At 44.4% G+C, this 21,532-nt stretch overlaps 1 protein-coding gene and 1 long non-coding RNA gene across 2 annotated transcripts in view; one reads left to right on the top strand and one right to left on the bottom strand.

The window, feature by feature from the left end:
- Positions 1-21,532, bottom strand: part of Fam107b (family with sequence similarity 107 member B) — a 198,172-nt gene that overhangs the window by 107,221 nt on the left and 69,419 nt on the right. Inside the window, exon 2 of the mRNA XM_021647494.1 lies at positions 14,996-15,053. Within this exon, the coding sequence (XP_021503169.1) occupies positions 14,996-15,053 (58 nt within the window). The remainder of the gene's footprint in view (positions 1-14,995; positions 15,054-21,532) is intronic.
- Positions 5,882-14,182, top strand: LOC132649266 (uncharacterized). Its single transcript, XR_009587708.1, has 3 exons — positions 5,882-6,001; positions 11,989-12,113; positions 14,051-14,182. It is a non-coding gene; the product is annotated as an uncharacterized LOC132649266 (long non-coding RNA).

Below are 21,532 nucleotides of genomic sequence, written 5' to 3'. Positions count from 1 at the left end.
GTGTGTTTGCAAGTACGCAGGAGCTCATGAATAAGGCCAGAATAGATGTCAGGATTCTTCCAGTACTTTTCTCTATCACTCTCTACTTTATTTTTTAAGATGGTTCTCTCACTGATCCCAGGGTTTATTGTTTTGTCTAGGCTGGATATCCAGAAAACACCTAGGGATCCACTTATCTTGCTCTTACCTTAGTGATGGCATCACTGGTATGGGGTATTGGTCTGTGCACCACTTGTGTGCCTAGTGCCTTCAGAGGCCAGAAGAGGCCAATGGATCTTCTGGAATTGGAGTTACAGAGAGTTGTGAGCATGCATGGGGTGCTGGGAATCAAACTACACCTGTGCTCTTAAGCACTGAGCCATCTGTGCAGCCTTAGTGCTCTAGCTTTTACACAGATCTTAGAGATCTGAACCCGGCTCTTCATGCTTAACTGGCAAGCACTTTACTTACTGAGCCATTTCTCCAGCCTGTTTAAATCATTTTTACATTAATTTATATTGTATATGTTATCTAAGTCGGACTATTGATACTTTCAAATATGCTTACAGTTACATTTAATCAGTGAGTGTGCCCAAAGGACCCTCTCTTATTTCAGGTCTTCCAGGAGCCAACCCTTAGACAGGGCTACAGACAGAGCAGTTAGGCAGGAGTTGCCAGGTGTAGGGCTAAGAAAGGCTAGGGAAAGAATTGTCAGGGAGTTGTTTCCACCCAGCTACTCCTAAGGGTGACATGGCTTCACTCTGCTGGAAAAACTGGGAGCCAATGCAGAACATACTATACCACCCTCTGCTGAAGGGGGCAAACTGGCATATTCATTCATCCACCATGCCCCATTGGAGATTGGTGGGGGGCTGCTCCCAGCGGAGGCATTTCCAAGACAATTAAGAAGAGGCTTTGTGCACAGGCATATACATTTAGAGATGGGGACAGTACATTGATGAGAAGGACAAGGCAACAGAGGTAGGTGTGATGGTTGGCCACACACTCAAACTTCAATGTTTGCAAGTGCTATAAAGGGGGCTATGGAGAAAGGGTGAGGACACGTTTGGGTGGATATTTAGAAGAGGGAGCTGCTGACCCACCATGGGACACCAAATCATCTGGTAAGTTATCCTATCTGCAAGGCCCCGTGGAACGAGAGTGTATGGGAATAGTGAGCTGCCTTAGATGTCATGGTGGCATGTACCTGTAATCCAGAACTCAGGAGGTGGAAGCAGAAGGTTCAGGGTTGCCTTCAGTCACATAGAGAGTTCAACCTTTTATGAGGCCTTGTCTCCATAATAAAGAGAAAGAGAGATGGGAAGAGAGGAAGAGAGAGACAGAGAAAGAGAGACAGGGAGAATATGGACTTTACAAGGGATCTCTAGAGACAGAATTTTTTTTTAAAGGGGGAAATAAGTAACCAGCAAAAACAACAGTATCACTGATAATCTCTGAGATTTCTATCTTAGAGATTCATGTTGCCATCAGTCAGAATTTCTAGATGATTTCTACTTCCTACATCCTAAAAATGGGAAGAAAGGGACACCCCAAAGAGAAAGCTGGTCAGGCATTCAAACCCATACAAAGGGAAGCGAGAAGTGAGAAGTGGGCAGGTGTTTGGGGCTCTTCCAAGAGGAAAGCATGGAAAGCTTTACTTCTGAGTTTGTATGCAAATGTCACCTTCACAACACTTCCTCCTTCTGGAGATCTCTGCAAAGAGACCACATTGAGTTTGAAGCAAACAAATAAGATATTTTAAAAGGTAAAATCGGGGCCTGGAGATGGCTCAGTGGGTACAAGTGCTGACTGTGTAAGCCTGGTAGCCCAGCTTGGTCTCTGGGACCCATGTGAATTTGGAAGGAGACAACCAACTCACAAAGTTGTTCTGTGACCTCCACATACACACTCTTGCACACATGACTACATGCATTTAGCGTGCATACAAACACAATAATCATAATTTAAAAGCTAAAATAACACAGATACAGATTTTTGTGACAGTCTCTGGCAATTCTATTCTACATGTCACCACACTGAATGTTTTCTTCTAGATAAACAATAGAGCTTGTGGGTAAACTTCTGTAATGTTCCATTCCTCTACTGTCACTGTGGTAAGAGACATAGGGAAAGCAGAGTCATAAGAAAGAGAGCGACCAAGGTCTTCCTGGGATGTGGACACAAAGTCAAACTCAGATCTTAGAGATCTGAACCCGGGTCTTCATGCTTAACTGGTAAGCACTTTACTTACTGGGCCATTTCTCCAGCCTGTTTAAATCATTTTACACTAATTTATATTGTATATGTTATCTAAGTTGAGGCCAACTGAGTGGAGCTTCTCAGGCCCTGTCTAGGGAACAAACGTCCAGTCATTCAAAAGCACATCGGATGTGAAAGCAGTTGAATGCAGAGGTCTATGCCAAAGCCTCTTGGGCATTTTCCTATTCAAAAACAATAAAATGAGCTGTGAAATTTTCTGAATTAAGGAAATCTAGTGCGCATGTGCAGAAGTTGCCATCTTGGTGACCTTGAGGAGGACAAGGGCTGTGTTTCCAGAGCCGTAGCTGACTCCTTCTGAATGCAAAATGGCAATGAGCTGGATTGTATATCATTCAAAGCAAGCAAAGAAATCTCTTTCCATCCTAAACCCTAGGGAGAACATTGATCCCTTTTTTCCCCTGGAACATGTTACACCCACCTCTGGTCACTAGAGAAATGGTTCCTCATTGTCTACAGTGATTGCAACCGGTGAGGAAGACACTAAGCCACAACAACAATTCCCTTCTATTTCCTATCCTCTATTTGATAGTGCAGTATCAATTGTACATTTAAGAAACGTTTCCTTATGAATTAGGTCAGAGTTCACGGCCTCCTGCCACCTCATTTCACTTCTTTAAGTCCGATTCCTCTCCCCACCTCTTCAGGAAGAAAGATGGAAGTGAAATCCAAACTCTGGAATGTAAAACAAAGGCAAGAAGGCTGGAAGGTGAGGTCATTAACGTTGTCGCATTGCTGAGAACTCAGTGCAGAGCCCAGAGCCCCACACACACCACACAAATGTTCCAACACTGAGCTACACACCCAAGCCTTTGTTAAGACATAGAAAGGGCAAATGTCCTTATTGTGTACTTGAGCCTCTTTTGGGTATATGCCTAGGAGTGGTACAGCTGGATCTTGAGGAAGCGCTATTCCTAGTTGTCTGAGAAAGCACCAGATGGATTTCCAAAGTGGCTGTACAAGTTTACATTCCCACCAGCAGTGGAGGAGGGTTCCCCTTTCCCCACAACCTCTCCAGCATGTGTTGTCATTTGAGTTTTTGATCTTGGCCACTCTGATGGGTGTAAGGTGAAATCTCAGGGTCGTTTTGATTTGCATTTCCCTGATGGCTAGTGACGTAGAGCATTTCTTTAAGTTGGGCGGAATGCAGGGAATGAAAGTGGGAAATAGTAAGATCTGAAGAGGACAGGAAGTCCACAAGGAGAGCAACAGAACCAAAAAATTTGAACACAGGGGTCTTTCCTGAGACTCATACTCCAACCAAATACCATGCATGGAGATAACCTAGAACCCCTGCACAGATGTAGCCCATGGCAGTTTAGTGTCCAAGTGGGTTCCATAGTAATGAGAACTTGGACTGTCTCTGACATGAACTGATTGGCCTGCTCTTTGATCACCTCCCCCTGAGGAGGGAGCAGCTTTATCAGGCCACAGAAGAAGACAATGCAGCCACTCCTGATGAGACCTAACAGACTAGGATCAAAAGGAAGAAAAAGAAACCCTCCCCTACCAGTGGACTTAGGGAAGGGCATGTGTGGAGAAGGGAGAGGAAGGGAAGGATTGGGAGGGGAGGAGGGAGGAAACTAGAGGGGGGATACAAAGTAAATAAAGTGTAATTAAAAATAAAATTAAAAAAATTTAAAAAAAAGACATAGAAAGAGACTGAGGAAATCAGTCTTTGTAAGAGGTCATCTGCAACTTGAGATAGTCTTTTTTGTTTTCTCCTAGAAAAAGGCCTCTCAAAAGCTATCTAACTGTCCTAGGTTTAAGAAAGTAAACTCAAGATAAAGGAAACACACTTGGTTTCCTGGAGGCAGGATCCATGTCTGACTAAACTCTGACATCCATGGAGCACCCTGAGATACTTCTTGTTTACTAAATCCTCAAATAAGCAAGTTTTTACATCACAAAGCTTTGTGTAAATGACTCAGCTTCTCATTCACACATCTACGCAGACCACGAAGTGTGTGGGAAACTGAAGGAAGACAACAAACAAAAGATATAGTGTTTGGTTCCTGATTCACCTAACAGAACTAATGGTTTAAGAGACTAGATACACATGGCTGCCTCATTCAAATACCTACTAAGGTATGGCCCAGGTTCCATTCAGGATGTTTGGTGTGCACACAGCAGTGTGTAATGCAAGGCCAGACAGCACTCTGCCTCCATGGAGCTTGCTTCTGGAGGAGTGGACAGACATAAAGCAAGGGAACTGGACTGTGCTGGACAGCAGTAACTGGTTTTGGCAAAACAAGTCCGCCTAAGAGATGAAGGAGAGGTTGTGGTTTTCCGGAAGGTGGCAGAGAAAAGCCCATGGGGAACAAAGTGCTGGCCTGCGGTGAGACACCATCCATGTACACCTAAGGGTCCCACAGAGGGATGAAGGAGTGTTGGGCACCAGATCTCCCCTCAAAGTCGTTACGAATCCCAGGAAACGCTCTTGTAAAAGACTCACTCAAACCCTCCCTCCTAGTCTTCAGTATTAAAACCAGGGCCTTGCGCACAGCAGGTAGGTCTGCCACTAAGTGATAACCTGAGCCCTCCTCACTGACCTCTTTACCTGAGACAGGGTCTCACTAAGTGGCCCAGCGACCCTTGAACTCTCTCTGTAGCCTACGTAGGTTTAAACTTGAGTTCTCGGCCTCCCTAATAGCTGGAATTGCAGATGATGAATGCCGCTGTTCCCACTCTACCTTTCTTTCCCTACCCCCCTTACTTTGGTGTCTGAGACTTTATCTAGTCTCTGGCCAGAGTCTTGCAAAACTCTGAGTGGGTGATATGTAAGTTATTTGTGAAATCAAAGGGGATGTGTGATTAAGATAGCCGATGGCAGTGGAGGGCTCGTTAGACTGTTCTCCAAGCACCTGGCACATAGCAGCTGTTAGTAAATATTTGAAGGAGGCAGGGATGTTTATCTGGTCTCGAAAACTATTAGTTCAATTAGGTGAAACAGCAGAAAAGCTGGGCTGGCGAGGTGGCTCCATTGGGGGATGGGAAGAGACACAGCAGGTAGAGTGTTGGCTGCACTCATATAAAGGACAAGAGTTCTGATCCCGAGCACCCGTGTAAACAGAAGGCCTAGCATGTTGGCCTACCTATAATCCTAAACATCAGAGAGGCAGAGACAAGGGAACCCTGCTCCAGTATGTAAGTAGGAGAGTGATGGAGGAATGTATTCACCGCCAACCTCCAGCCTCCACATCTACCCCCCCCCACACACACACACACAAGGGGAAGGAGGAGAGAAAGAGGGAGGGAGGGAGAGCGAGAACCTGACATCTTATTTGTGAGTAAGCAGATGTGCTTTGCTGGCTTCACCCAGCCAGAAGGCCTAACCCTAACCACGCCTGGATGGACCTCCCCCAGGGCTGACTCTGCTATGGAAAGACAGGTTTCTGCTCTGCAGAACCCTGGTCTCACTTCCTCACAGGAGTTAAAAAAAAACTCATGTTGGTTTGTCTCCGCATGCTCACTGTGATCATTTTCAGTTGAAGAACTTTAACTGTTGGGGGTTTGTTACTTCACACTCAAGTAACCTACAAACCACAGGAAATGAAAACTTGCCTAAACTGTGTCACTCAGCCAATTCCAAAACTATGCTAGGACCCAATCTGCCCCAGGTGTCCTTTGGCAAAGAGAGGGAGCACTGGCAAAACCTTCACAGTGAGTTGGTCGCGCTAACTTACAGGGCTGACCCTAAGAATCTCTGCGACACTGACCAGATACTGTGGTTGCTGAGAGCCTGGTAAGAGTTCAGTTCAATATGTAAAGTTATTCTGTCTCTGTCTCTCTCTGTGTCTGCCTCCACCCCCCGCCCCCCTGTTTGTGTGTGCACATGCATGGGCTCGTGTGCAATGCACATGTGAGTGAGTGCTGTTGTGATTGTGACTGTGATGGTAGGGGTCTCCTGTTATGTGGCTATAGGATCCTCTTATATCAAACTCCTAAGTATTAGGAAAAAGCTGTTTCTTTTTACTTGTAGCTTTGGTTTGTTTGTTTGTTCAGTACAGGCCCTCAAACCCAAAGGCCTCTAGCTACCTCTGCCTCCTGAGTGCCGGGGTTAGAAGCATGAGAGATGGTGAAGTCATTTATTTACTGCTCATGGACCTAGGATCAGTTCCCAGCACCCACATGGCCACACACAAATACCTGTAACCCCAGTTCAGGGGATCTAACGCCTTCTTCTGACCTCCGAATGCACCTACACACATGCAGTGCGCATACACACACACAAACACATACACACACTAAGCACATACATAGATAGATACATACATAAACCTAAAGAGTTGCTCTCTAAACTAAAATGTAAGATGACTGCAGAAGACGCAGAGAAGGAATCGCATTAGGACAGGCCAGTAAGACGGGAGTCTACCCCGGGGAAAGCGCTGTGTTAATTACATGGGTAACTTGACTGGGCCCAAGGTGCACAGGTTATTTTTAGGTGTTTATGTCAGGGTGTTTCCAGAAAGTGAGCACCAGAAGTGGGTGGGGGAGCTCAGAAAAGAAGACAGCCTGTGAAGTGGGAAGAATTATCGCTTCTGTAGAGAGCCAGGGTAAAAGGAAAGGTCGGGTGGGAGGAGCTTGGCTGCTTGGGTTGGGTGTTACGATTTGAACATAAATGCCTTACCCAGGTGCAAGTCTTGGGCAGCTGGTGGCACTATTTGGGGAAGTTATGAAAGCTTTAGAGGTAGGGTCTGGTTGGAGGAAGTGAGGCAAGCTCTGCGGATGTTAGAGCTTAGCTTATGCCTCTCTCTGTCTCGCTCTCTTTCTGCTTCCTGGCCTTCCCTGGTGCTCTGAAGCTCCTCTGCCACGTAAGGCCCCCAGGATGAGGTTCTGCTCACGTGTGTGGGGCCAAGCTGTCACGGAGTAGACCCTCTGAAACCCAGCTACAAGCAGCACTTCTGCCATTGAGTTTTTTAGGTGAGGTGTGTTGACTCAGTGATGAGAAGAGTAACTAAGGCACCATGAAACCTTTTCCGCTGACATCGGATCAGGGTGCAACACCAGCGGCTGCTCCGGTCTCAGCCTTTGGACACACTTAGGCCACAAGCTTTCCACAGAGTCGGACCACAGGCTACATTAGCCAGTCCCTTGCCAAACAGCTCTTTACTAATCTATAACCTAGTGCTTCTGTGTCTCTGGAGAGCCTTGACCGCTACAGACAGGCAGAGCCTTGGGCACTGCAGCTGCTGAGAAGGGGGCGTGTTCTCAGGAAACGGGACCTACGCAGGCTTCTCCCTGTCCTCGGTCACTTCCGGTTATGGGCTTAGCAGGCCGCCAAGTTTCATGATTCACCATTGTGCTAACAAATGGTTCCCTTTGGCATCCTAGCCTCCTTGTCACTATTCGTAAAATGTCTCGGCTTTATTCCTTATTATCCAAATAACGACCTATATATATATATATATATATATATAGCAAAGGAAAGCTTGAGTATGGAAAATTTTCACTTACAAAGCCTGTGCCAACATAATTTTTTACAAAACCATACCCTCAGTCTTCTTTGTGTGTGTGCATCGATTAGTATGATTTTGTATCTTTTTCTTACTTTCACATTGACTATTACATCGAAAAATGGGATGCATCTTCAAAATTTCACCTTCCCAAGGAGAATCTTTGGGTTTTTTCCCCTTCTTTTTGAAAAGTATGTGTGAGCACATGTGTGCTGTATTTGTGTGAGGCGCATGTGCTCACCCACGTGGGTGTGTGCAGGCTAGAGGTTTAACATCAGGATGTCTTCACTGATTTCTTTGTCGCCTTCATTTTTTGAGATAGAGTCTTGCACAGAGCTTGGAACTGGCCATTTCAACTAGGCTGGATGGCCAACCATCCCATGAGATCTGCTTGGCACAGAGACTTGCTGCCATCGCCAGCATCTGGTGTAGGGGCTAGGGATTCAGACGTCCTCCAGCTTGCACAGCAAGCACATTACTCACTGAGCCGTCTCCCTTGGTTCTGGCTTCATTTCTGAACAGACGCAGGCTGTGCTGGTTTGAATAGGTATGACCCCCATAGACTCATGGGTTTGAATGCTTGGCTCATAGGGAGTGGCACTGTTAAGAGGTGTGGCCCTGTTGAAGTAGGTATGGCCTTGTTGAAGGAAGTGTGTCACTGTGGGGGTGAGCTTGGAGGTCTCTTACATTCTCAGGCTATGCCCATTGTGGCACACAGTCTCCTTCTGCCACCTGTAGATCAAGATGTAGAACTCTCAGCCCCTTCTCCAGAACCGTGTCTGCCTGCACACTGCCATGCTTCCCACACTTCCCACCGTGATGATAATGGACTAAACCTCTAAAACTGTAAGCCAGCTTCCCAATTAAAGTTTTTCTTCATAAGAGTTGCCATGGTCATGGTGAACAAAACCCTAACTAAAATACAGTCCATTCCTCTTGGAAAGCATATAGCTTTCAACGTGTTTGACTGTGATTCTTGGTATTCCTCTGCTCAGGTGAGGAGAGGGCTGATGTCTTCTCCATTCACCCTCTGCTCCATTCATCCTTTGCTTGTTTGCTGATATTAAAAGTATTTCCAATAGGCACCATAGTTTTTCATTCTTTGCATAAATTTGAGACTTAAAATCCCAGTAATCCCAATTACTAAATAGCTGTGTACCCAGCAGCACGCCCTTAGCTGTTCAAGACATTAGGAGCCAAACAGGGTGAGGAGGAGGTAATAGGTGGCTGTTCTCAGGAAAATGTGCTAAGGCACCAGCAACACACTCCGTTCAAGGCTAGCTTGGTGAACCAACAAGTTGAATTGGGATTACTTACAGAAGCATGGGTGGGGGGAGATTTACAAAGGCACAAGAGTCTACCCATCTTGTTAAAAGTGGTGGAGGGCATTATGAGTCCTCCCTTCTTCCACACAGGAGTATATTTACTTGTTAATTTTTAAGTTAGCCTATAAAGAAATGTGTTTCATTATGGCAGTTCCATACACAGGCGTCACTATGCCTTATTCTCATCTGTCCTCATCCTCCACTACCTTTTGCCTTCCATTATGCTCACTGTCGTTTTCTGGCTTGTTTCTTTCTTCTACAGACACCCCTACCTCTGTGGTCATGTGACATGGACCATATTATCCTCTCTTTCCCTGTCTTCCTTAAGATTTCCTCCTCTTGTTTTCTCCTTTCTACACTGAGGAACATATGTATTCCCACAAATGGGGATCTTGTGAGAAAAGTACAGTGAGCTGGTGTGCTCTCAGGTGCTCTGATTTTAAGACGTTAATGACCATGTCATGTCTGTGAATGCTGAAATACTGATGTAGGGGAGCAGGGCACGAGAAGAACTGGCTGGGAGCAAAAAGAAATAAACCATCTACCTGAAAGACTCACCGTGTGTTCCCCTGGCTGAAAGGGAGCAACAGTGGACACAATGAACATGGCATCTCTGAAAAAATAGACTTTCTATGAAGGGGAAACCCCTTTGTGTTCAGCTAGACTTCCATGGAAGCTCAGGGAAATGCTGCCTGGTTCTAGGTAGGTCTTGTGTTCTGTCTACTACAGTCAAGTCTCTTACTAAGAAACCCTTCAAAGGAGCATAGCACTCAGCAGAAACAGAGAAGTGGCAACGGCAGTGGGAAAGATTAAGCACCCCTATCCCCTAATGAACTGTCATTGCCTCCTGGGTGGCCCCTGCACATATAAACTGTGACAGATTCCTAAGGATTAGGTCATCAGTCCAAGAAAGGGTTGATCTCCAAGTAAGTATCACTTTGAATGAAATCAATTAAAGTAATTGGTTTTCACTTTAGTAATGCCCTTGCGAATGTATCTCTATTGACAAATGAATTCTATCTCCATCTTTGTAGCCTGCTTCATGTGTCATAGTCTCTGAGAAAAATTCCTGAACACCCCAAATTGGTCATGTCATCCACTGAGTTCTCCAGTGCCCTCTACTCTTGAGTATGTGGGCACGTGCTCATGTATGTGCACATATGTACAAGCCTGTGCATGTTTTTGTGTGTAGGTGAGCTTGTATGCACAAGCATGTGTCAATCAGAGGACAAGATCAAGTGTTAGTCCTTAGCTACTAACTACTTTGCTGGTTGTGTTGTTGTTTTGACTTTTCTTCTTTCTATGTACATGTGTGTATGGTGGGCGTGTGTTTGCATGTGTATGTTCTCACATGTGTGGAGGTCAAAGGTTAGTACTGGGAATCTTTCTTTATTGCTCTTTTACCTTATCTTTTGAGGCAGGGTCTCAAAACCAAGAACAGCCTTCACCAATAGGACTAGTCTGCCTCACCAACCTACTCCGGCAGAATTCCCTCCCTCTACCTCATATGCCTGAAATTACAGGTGGCTGTCCTGCCAATCAACATTTACATGGTTTCTGGGCATTTTGGTCTTCTTACATGCATGACAAATGCTTTAACCAAAGTCATTGCCTCAACTCTCCACCTTATTTTTTAGAACAGAGTATCGCTGAAGCAGAGCTTGGCAAATCGATGAGGCCGGCTGACCAGGCAGCCCAAGAGATCTGCCTGTCTCTCCCTCTGCAGCACTGGTAGTACACACACGCTCCATCACACCAGGATGTTTTTATTTTTTCAAATATGAATGCTGGGGATTGAACTCAGGTACTCATGTTTGCAAGACAAACGCTTTCCTGACTGGGCTGTCTCCCTGGGCCTCTGTTCCTGTTTCTGTTTGGATACATGCTATATCCTGCCTTTGTTCTTGGCTCCCTATCTCTACAAATTACAGGCCATGTTTAATTATAAGGCCCATGAAGATGACTTCCTCAGCACTTCTATATAATTTACATTTTCTTTTTTAAAGGCTATCATTTGTATAGCTTACATTTTCTTTTAATTTCTTTAATGGCTTCTTTTCTTGTTGTCTATAAACTCCAGGAGGCATAGTTCTGTGATTATGTACTTAGCCACTCAATATGGCACAGTCCTCATGCAATCTGACACATAGATGATATTCAATAAGTGTTTCTGAATGAGTATATTACATTTTCATATTTTTCAAATAATTTAGCAAACACAAAGTATCCACTTTATACTAACAGGATCTCAAAGAATGATTCACAAACATAGGAAATCTTAATCAAATGGTTGAAACTAGAGACAGCTCCTTAGCAATAAAACCTAGTCAAGGACTATAGAGCAAGCACAAAGTGAGTAAATCCAGAGAATTTTAGAAATACCGGGAAGCTGCAACTGGAGAGATAGCTGTGGGGTCAAGAGTACTTCTTTCTTTCCCAGAGCACCTTTGTCAGGCAGCTAACAGCCACATGTAAACCCAGTTACAGGAGACCTGATGCCTTCTTCTAGCCTCTCTGGGCACCTGCCCACTTGTACAATAAACTCACATGGATACACACATGCATAAAAACTTAAATATATCTATAAAGAAACAGTGAGTAACTGTATTCTTTACTTGAAATTCCCACTTATAGAATAAAATTATTAGGTGGGATTTTAAGAAAAGAAAACATAAGTCATTTATTCAAATGTCCCAAATCTAAAGTGACAATAATCACAAAGAAATTGTGATTCTAAGTTTCTTTCTTTCTTCCTTCCTTCTTTTTTTTTTTTTTTTTTTTTTTTTCATTTCTTCTCTGTTGTCTTCAGATAATGTCTTACTCACTGTGTAGCCGAGGCTGGCTTCAAGTTCATGATCCTTCCCTTCTGAGCAAGGATGACAGGTGTGCATCACTTTACCTGTCTTGGGATTCTAGAGTTCAAACTAAGCATCATTTTTCCTTTTTTGCAGAACTATTCTTCCGAGCTGTTCTCTGTCTCTGAATGTGTTGGTGATTCCTAGTGATGCCCTCAGAGGTTCTAAAGACAAGGATCTTAGCAGCATGGAAATGAAATGCCTACTTTTCTTTCTCTAAGGTACCATGGGATTCCGTGGAGTCATTTGTACCTTGGGAAATTGTAGAGGGCTAAAGACACGGACCTGCTGGTAAAGTGCTTGCCTTGCAGGCATGAGGACCTGAGTTCAATCCTCAGAACCCATTAACAAAGCCAGCTGTAGTTAGCCAGATAGGCAGATTATAAGCCGGTGACTCACCCTTTTGTTTGTCCCCAAAGCAAACAAAAACAGGAAAAAAACAAACTGCAAATTCTGAAGAATGATAGTTGCAGTTGACCTTTGGCATCCACAGGTACAGACCTGTGCAAACATATGTACCCATTTACCCATGTACACATGAAAGAAAAATCTTTGGAGAGTGGTAATACTCTCCCATATGTATGAACAAACGTCCTCAAGCTACAGTGGACACTTAGCCAAGAGAGCAAATATCGCTTCTAAGCTCCTGGTCTCCTGGTCTCTTTGTTGGTTGACTTTGTGCAGACTCAACAGAGATTATTATCTGAGGAACTGAAAATCAAGAGCAAATGTGAAAGGTGACACTCGGAACCACTTTCCTGAGATATCAGGAAAGTGATATCACAAGAGATATCAGTTCAACCCTGCCTTATACCGTCCTTCCCAACTCCAAACGCCATGAAAAATGTCCTTAATGCCAAGGTTGTCACAATCATTCTGGTCACAGTTTCCCAATGCAAACTTGATTGTCTCCTCTTCACAGATCCAGTCACACTTTGGCGACACTGACATTTCATAGTACTTCTTACAAACACATCTGTCTCTTTGACATATTCTGTTGTTTTGAATACAACTACCATGTCTGATTCGTAAATAATTGAGAAGTCCAAACCAAGTGCAAAGTGGGCCCTCACCAAACCACCTTCATCTCACAGGAGAAAGACAATGCCTTCCATGAATGGACACAAAGGACTCACTAACAAGAGGCTCCTAAGGGCTGGGGTTATGGCTTACTTGGGACAGTGCTTGTCTGCCACACATAAGGCTGGGCTTACTCCTCAGCATCACACAAGGTGATATAGTGGTACACAGCTGTAAGGCCAGCACTTGGAAGTAGAGGCAGGAGGCTCAAGGTCACCCTCAGTTACATCACAAGTTCAGGGTTACATTAGACCCTGTCTAAGTAGAGCCGGGGGGCGTTAGAGGGAAGACCGATCAGTGACTGCTATATGCAGAACTGTTCCGGGTACTCAAAAAGAAAGGCGGTGGGGTAAAGAGCAACTCAGAGGCATGTGAAGTGGTCAGGGCAGTTCTCTGGAGGACAGAACATTACTGCGAATGTTCTGTCCAATGAGCCAGGAGATCCATAAGGGAACAGTGTCCTGGGAAGAGGTGCTCGGCCAAAGCAATGGCTGTATTTGAGGGGGATACACTTACAGAAGCAAGGGAAGAATAGATATAGAAGGAAATGGTGTGCTGGCAAGATAGCCCGATGAGAGAAGGCACTTGCTGCCAAACCTGAGGTCTGTCCCTGAGACCTGATGGTGGATCCTGAGAACCAGCTCCTACAGCTGTCCTCTGACCGCCCCACCCACCCAACGACGTGAGCACACACAGAAACAAACACAAGTAACAGAAGATACCATGGTTGGCTACGAGCTAACCCTCTCCTCCATCATGTCAGAGAGGAACACCACTTTTTTCTCACTTTGCGTCATCTTTCCATTATCACTTTCAGTGTTGTAACCTTACTGCCTGATTTCTACTAAACGATAAGCCTCTTCCAGCAACCATCGTATCTGGAGCCATCTCTTAGTGCTGAGTCACACACAACACAACAGTTGTTAGGAAACAAGGGCCGGGAACTGTAAGCTTTAGCGTTTGCTATGTTGAAGTCCTCTCCACTGATGTTTATTTTTCTGACCATTGCTTCTCATGTTGGGCACTGGTTACAGTCTGAAGTTATAAACTTTCTCATCCTTTGTTTCTTTCCACACAGGCTTTGTCTGTTATGAAGCAAATAACTTCAACAAAACTACATACTTGACTTCACAGTAACATTTAAAAGGAAAACAGAAAAGTGATCTAAAATAACATCTCCCAAAGTAACTCTAAGTATTTAATTAAACAACTACACTCATTGTCTTTTCTTTTCATTGAAAGAAAGATTTTTTCTCACATAATTTATCCTGATTATATTTTTCCTTTCTCTACCCCTTCCAGTTCCTCCCCACATCCCTCCCATCCAGATCCACTCCTTTCCTGTCTCTTATTAGAAAAAAACAAAACAAACAAACAAAAAACAGCTTCTAAGGGATAATAATAAAATATAACAAAATAAAAGATAATAATAAGATAAAAACTGTCATATTGGAGTCGGACAAGACAAAGAAAAGACAAAGAGCACAAGGACCAGAGGCCCATTTGTTCACAGACTAAGGATCCCATAAGAAAACGTTAAAATAAAAGTGATAATGTATATACAGAGGACATGCTGCAGACCTGTGCAGGCCCTGTGCACGCTGCCTCAGTCTCTGTGAGCATACGTGAGCATGTTGATTTAGAGGGCCTTGTTTTCTTGGTGTCCTCCTTCCCTTCTGGCTCTTACAAACTCCTCATCTGTATTACTGACTGAAATTCTTCTTCATCACCCCCTACACTACCACCATCCTCAGCACCATCTCCCTTGCAAGTGTTGCCTCATCCATAACTGTAATCAGTGCAAGAAAGAAGACAAGGAAGGGAGCAGACAGTTTTTGTAGCACAATGAGATTGTCCAGGTGTTTTGCCTGGATTGCATCACCAGTGACACTTCTAGCCATGTTTCCGATCATCGTTAACAGGCAGACTGGCCTCTGTCATCTGCAAATCTTTCCAAAGAGTTAAGCCCAGCGGTGAATAACTGCAGCCAGCCAGAGATAAGCCACACTGACCCGTACTCTACCTGACAGCGTCTTCTGTTCCTGCTCAAGGCACTGGGGCTCTTGATGGAATTCTTCTCCCTAAATTACAGCCCCAAAAACAAGAAGAGAGTGTAAAAATAAGCATTAACTTACAGTGACATGTTTCTGTAAATCTGAATTCATATGAAATTAAAAGTAGAAACATTTAAAATAAATCATTAAAAAATGGACATTTGAGCCAGTCATAGAGGCACATGCCTTTAATCCCAGAAACTGAGCAGGCAGAGGCAGGCGGATCTCTGTGAGTTCAAGGTCAACCTGGTCTGTAGTGAGCTTTAGGACAGCCAGGACTACATAGAGAGACCCTGTCTCAAAAAACCCAAAGTGAGTAGGGGAAAAGCTGAGGTTTGGAATGTGTGTGTTCCTCTGTGTCTCTGTGTATATCTGGCTGTATTTATGGGTGTAGGTGAAGATGTACATGTACTTGTATGGGTGAGAGTACACGGAGGCCAGAGGTCAACCTTGGATGTCGTTCTTCCAGGGCTAACCCTTGGCTTTTGAGGAAGAATCTCTCATTGACCTGGAGCTTGCCGACTAAGCTATGCTGCTGGCCAGCTAGCCCCAGGGATCTGCCTGTCTCCACCTCTCCAGCACACGACAAGCACACGCCACCACACTGGCTGTTTTGCGTAGGTCCTGTGGCTTAAACACCGTTCATGCTTGCGGCAAGCACTGTAACCACTGAGCTGTCTCCCCAGCCTCAGGAACTGACGTTTTGGATGAGCAACAGCTGTTAAGGAGGAACTTTGATGGTGCTAGGCTACACCTTTCTGGGTGCCATCAATACTAGAGAGTCTTTGAATGGCATCCTTAGAGCAGTGCAATTCACGGGTCCCTCTGACGAATGCATTCATGGTACCAACTACCTAGATGAAGGAGGCAGAGGTTTCTCCATGGATAGTAATTCAGGCAGTACAGTGGGACAGAGAAAAGTAGGCTCTATCTTTTCTAATGCTTGGCGCTGGCCCTACAAACCTTTGCAAAGTTATAACAGTTATTATTTTGGGGGGAGGGGGGCCTGGGAAATAGGGATACATAATCCTCTCTGAATGCTGATATAATGTCAGTTACTGATTATGCTTAATTTTGATTAATGTGTATCAATGCTGTTCAGTGTGTTCTAATCAAATCCAATCTCCATTTATCCACACTTCCTAATCATTCCATACCTCTAATAGTCAATGTTCTACATGGAGCCGACATTTTAGCTTCCAGATAGGAGAAGAAATATGTGGCATAATATAGTCCTTTCTACCTAGCTACCTTGTAGCAGATGGCAGGACAGCATATGTATGGATGAATGCCATTTTATTGTTTATGACTCACATTTTCTTCAGCATTCACCCATTGGCAGGCCCTCGGGCTGGGGCTCTAGCTCCTGAGAATAGTGTCACATAACACAGCTGTGCAGGTATGTTTGGGGTATGCTAATTTCATCTCTTTGGGCTATGTAACTAGCAGTTAAATAGTGAATTACAGCTCTGTTTTTGAGTTTCTTTTTTAGAGGCACATACATACTGTTCTCCATAACCGTTGAATTGGCTTGCATTCCCAGCACTAGCGTATGAGTTCTTTTCCTCCACATTTTTGAAAATATGTAACAGCCACACTGAGGTGAGATGGTATCTCACTGCAGAGGCATGGCACCTGACATTGGAAACATTAGGTGCACGTGTTATGTGGTGTGTGTGTGGAGAATGCACATACGTGCGTGTGGAGGCCAGAGGTTGACGGCACGCACACTCCTTCATCGTTTTCTGCTTCATTTGTTGAGGCAGGGTTTCTCACTGAACCTGAAACTCACCACTTCAGCAAGACCAGCCAAACAAGTACAGAAATCCTCCTGCCTCTGCCTTCCCAGAGATAAGCTAGCAGGTGTGCAATGTCGAACTCGGTGCTTTTTATATGGATGCTGGGGATCCAAACTCAGGTCCTCATGCTTTCTTCATTGAGCCATCTTCTTGGCCCCAAGAACTGATTTTTTTAAATTTTTAATGAAAACAGCCACTAGAACCTGCTACAAGTAAGGAGATGAATGAAAAGAACATTAAGGGGTTCCACTCTAGCTTTGTCAGAAAGATGAATTTGTGTGAGTCCTTTATCCAGATCTCTAAGCAGGACCTAGGCTACACTGTGGGGAAGCTGCCTCCTCAGCCTCCTTCCTGGCCTGGCACTCTTCATCTGCGTTCATTGTTCTTTTGGAGAATTTAGCCCAGTGAATGAAGCGTGTGAATATAAAGTTCTACGTATGATAATCAGGTCTACTATACAGCTGGAGTGCAACCACGGAACTCAAAAACTGATTCCACACGTCATCAAAACACTCCCAATGTGTCCTGAGTTGGCTAGTCTCTAAGTAATATCTCACTTGGGTGAGAACCTCAACAGGCTCTCAAGCTCAGTTAGTAAGGCAAAACAAAACCAAAAAAATAAAAATAAAACAAACAAAAAAGTGCTTTCTAATTTAAAAAAAAACTAGTGTCATTAAATTACCATCAGAATTGGCTCAAAAAGAAATTGATGTCATCTGTAACAAAAACAAATGTTTCTCCAAAAGTCCAATAACATCTTCAAAGGTTCCTTGTTGGAGATCAGATCCCTCAATTTGTCCAACTTTAAAAACCCATAAAATAGCATGGAAGGGGTAACTTCAGCATACAAGACCCCCACCCAGTTACCTCAAATTCATGTTACAAGAAATCTGAATGAAACAATGTGCCTTTTTCTTTCTATAAAGGGAGCGAATTAACAACGAAGCAAATGTCATGCAGATTATACAAAACAATCCCACCAATACACAGCAATTCGACACAGCACACGAATTCTTGTTTCCCAAGGCCCAACAGAATGGTACATGATGAAAACATGAAGAGTCATCTTATAAAGCCCTTGGGAAAAAAAAATCTTTCGAGATGCCAAAGTTACCCAGTCGTTTCATAGATGAAACAATTCTTTCTCCCTTATCACCAGTGAGACTGTTCACTATTTCTTGTTTTGCTTGTTTGTTCAAGACGTGGTTTCTCTGTGTATTCCTGGCTGTCCTGGAACTTGCCCTGTAGACCAAGTGGCCTTGAACTCGGAGAACTGCCTGCCTCTGCCAGCAAGCACTAGGATTAAAGGTGTGAGCCACCCTCCCCACCCTGCTCACCGAGCCCAGCTAGACTGCTTGATTTTTATCACTCTGATTTTCAGGAACATGGAACAACACCACCCTTTCGCCTCCTCCTTAACATGCTCATTACTCCATCTTAAACGCCCCTACCCCAGATTCTCTTTAGTGGAAATTGCTAAGCCCACAGGAATCAGCAGATGGAGGGACGGCCGCATTTCTCTCGGCTGTAGAGTTCACAGTGCAGACTAAACAAGCATCTGCCTTCAGTGGTCTAAACTGCATTCTATTTAGAGAAAGAAGGCTTTAAATGAATGTGTCTCTTCTCTTGGGTGTACGAGCTGCTGAATTTGTTCTTAGCTGATTTCCCAGCAATGCCACCATGAAATGACAACAGCACAACCAGAGAAACATCTGATTCTGCTGCCTAGAGTTCATTGTGTGTCCCAACCTCCTCCTCAAGGGATCCTGTCCTGCTCCGAAGAGGCTGTGGCTCCTTAGGCTCCTGTGTGACTCATGCCACTGTCCATCGGTCAACTGAATTTGGCTATCATTGGTAGAATAGTCATGGGACCCAACCAGAACTAATAAAAAGTAACCAGGGTGTCTACTGTGCAAGGGTGAGGGCCTACGTTTGAATCCTCAGAGCCCGTGGAAAAGCTAAGTGAGGTAACGTGTGTATGTGTGTGTGTGTGTGTGTGTGTGACTCCAGTGCTCCTACAGTGAGATGGGAGGTGGACACAAAAGAATCCCAGCTAACCTACCAGCCAGCTAACCTGGTGAATGCCGGGGTAAACAATGAGAGACTATGCCTCAAACAATATAGAGGACAAGAACCAACACCTAAGTTTGTCCTTTGACTTCTACACACTGTGGCATACATATGACTATACACATGAACACCTAATAAATGCACACAAATCATACACCAATACATACATACATATATACATATATAAATATATACATTTTTTAAAGTTAAAAGATTCAAAATTCTCTCTAGACTTCTGAGATTGTGCCTCAAACTTTTCACTGCCCTGAAACCTAAGGCCACTGACTGTCCAGATTTGAACTATTATTTGTAGTTGCCATATTTTTAAAAAATATATCAGTTATTCCTTGATAATTTCATAGATGTATGTAATGTACTTTGATTATAACCACCTACTACCCACTCTCCAATCTTCCTAGACCTTGTACCACAAAGCTCATCATCCCAAATTCATGGTCTTCACACACCATATGGGCATGGGAATTGAGCCATCCACTAGAGCATGAACAGTGTACCAGTGGCCACATTCTTGAAAAAAACTGACCCCCCTCCTAGAAGCCATCAATGACCAATATCTCCTCAGCTACAGGCAAGGCTTTGGATTCCTCCCCATCCATGCTGGAATTTTAACTAGCTTGGTCTTGGCCAGGCAACCACAGCTTCTATGAGCTCATGTGTACACTGCCCTGTCATGTCCAAAAGATGCTGTTTCTCAGCTGTCCTCTTTCTGCTTCCTCTTCACAATGTCCCTCCTGTGGTTGCCATTTTGTCCTCACATGTAGCTGAGACTCAGCCGAGAGCTGGAATGACACCTGCCAACATCGACTGACCTGCCAGTTCAAATATACCCAAAGCATGATTGTCGGTGTTATGGTTTAAACATGAAATGCCCGTTATAGCTTGGTGTTTTGGGTATGTGTATCCTCACCTGGTCTTGCTCTATTGGGGAAGTTGTGGGAAAGATAGGAGAAAGGACCTGCCTGGAAGAAACAATTCTTTGGGGTGTTGTTGTCCCCAGGCCCCCAGCCTCCCCCCCAGCCTTTTCTTTCCCAGTGCTTCCTGCCCACTGTGAATAGGCTCTTCCACCACGTGTTCTTACCACCATAATATTTTCCCCGAGATGATCACAGGACCAAGCAGCCCAGGCTGAACCCTCTGAAACTGTGAGCCAGGATAAATTCTTCAGTTATTTCTGTCTGGCATCAGATCATGGCAATCTTGCTTTCTTCCCTTCCACACACATTCACCCCAAGGGCGGTCTTATCACCCTGCACCTGCTCCTCTCCACCCACATGCAATGTGTTCTTTAGCTCGTTGCTGTAAAAAGTACCTAAGAACAAGCCAAGGGAGGAATGACTAGTCTGAGTTCACAATTTCAGAGGTTTTAGTCAATGGTCATTGGCTCCATGATTTCTAGGTCTGTGGAAGGCAGGACATCAGTATAGGAGGATATGATGGGGGAGGGGGGCCTAGGATTATGTTGTGAATGTTTTGGTTTATGATATGTTTTTGATAAAATTCCAAGTTTGGAAATTTAGTTTTTCCACACCTGTTAAGTGTCCTGTGCAGAGCATGGTCTTTGCCACATGGAATTAGTTAATTCTGAGGACTTTGAGGGGTATAAATATGACAGCCCAGAGGAAGGAGGCGCGGATGCTTGGAGGAGGACTGCTTGCTTCTGGTTCATCCTGCTCTACATTTGCTGTTTGCTGGTTAGATGGTAGCATGGACTTCTGGATGACTGATATTGGTATTGCCTCCCAAAAGAATCCTTAGACCCTACCCATAAAGAAGTAGCAGAGAGAACTCTGCCCTCTGTCCCCACTAACCTTCTTTCCCTCCTACTTGGTGTTGGGGGGGGTGGAAGGGAAGTAGAAGTGTTTAATAACCCTAAATAAAGCAAGTTTTTTTTTTTAAATCAAGGTCAACAGGATTACACCCTATAAAGTATGGTACCCCCTATTTTTCATCAGAATACCACTAACAAGAAAGTTTCTCCATGAATGTACATCAGTTACAGTGAGTATGGCAGAAGGTCATACTCACTGTAAAGAGTTTTTGGCTGTTGATCTCTAACCTCCTTTGTCATCTAACTTTTACTCACATGCCACAGCTTGTGTATACCTGTATATGCACTGTATTGAAAGTCTATGCTTAGTAAAAAATGACTGCTTATGAGATATCCAGAAGGAGGACCCTGGATAAGATGCTCAGTATTCATCAGAAAGGCAAATGGGATAGACATCAGAAGAATGTGAAAACAAGGAACAAGACAGGAGCCTACCACAGAGGGCCTCTGAAAGGCTCTACCCAGCAGGGTATTAAAACAGATGCTGAGTGCAGGGGAGGGGAGAGATAGAAAGATCTGGAAGGGTCTGGATCTCCACAAGGAGAACAACAGAACCAAAAAATCTGGGCCTAGAAGTCTTTTTTGGGACTAATACTCCAACCAAAGAACATTCATGGAGATAACCTTGAACCCCTGCACAGAGGTAGCCCATGGCAGTTCAGTCTCCAAATGGGCGCCCTAGTAAGGGGAACAGGGGCTGTCTCTGACATGAATTCAGTGGCTGGCTCTTTAATCACCTCCCCTGAGGGGGGAGCATCCTGACCAGGCCACAGAGGAAGACTATGAAA

The sequence above is a fragment of the Meriones unguiculatus genome, chromosome 19 (genome assembly GCF_030254825.1).
Source record: "Meriones unguiculatus strain TT.TT164.6M chromosome 19, Bangor_MerUng_6.1, whole genome shotgun sequence".
Lineage (NCBI taxonomy): Eukaryota > Metazoa > Chordata > Mammalia > Rodentia > Muridae > Meriones > Meriones unguiculatus.
Note: the sequence above shows the minus strand (reverse complement) of the source record. Positions and strands in the feature narration are given on the sequence as shown.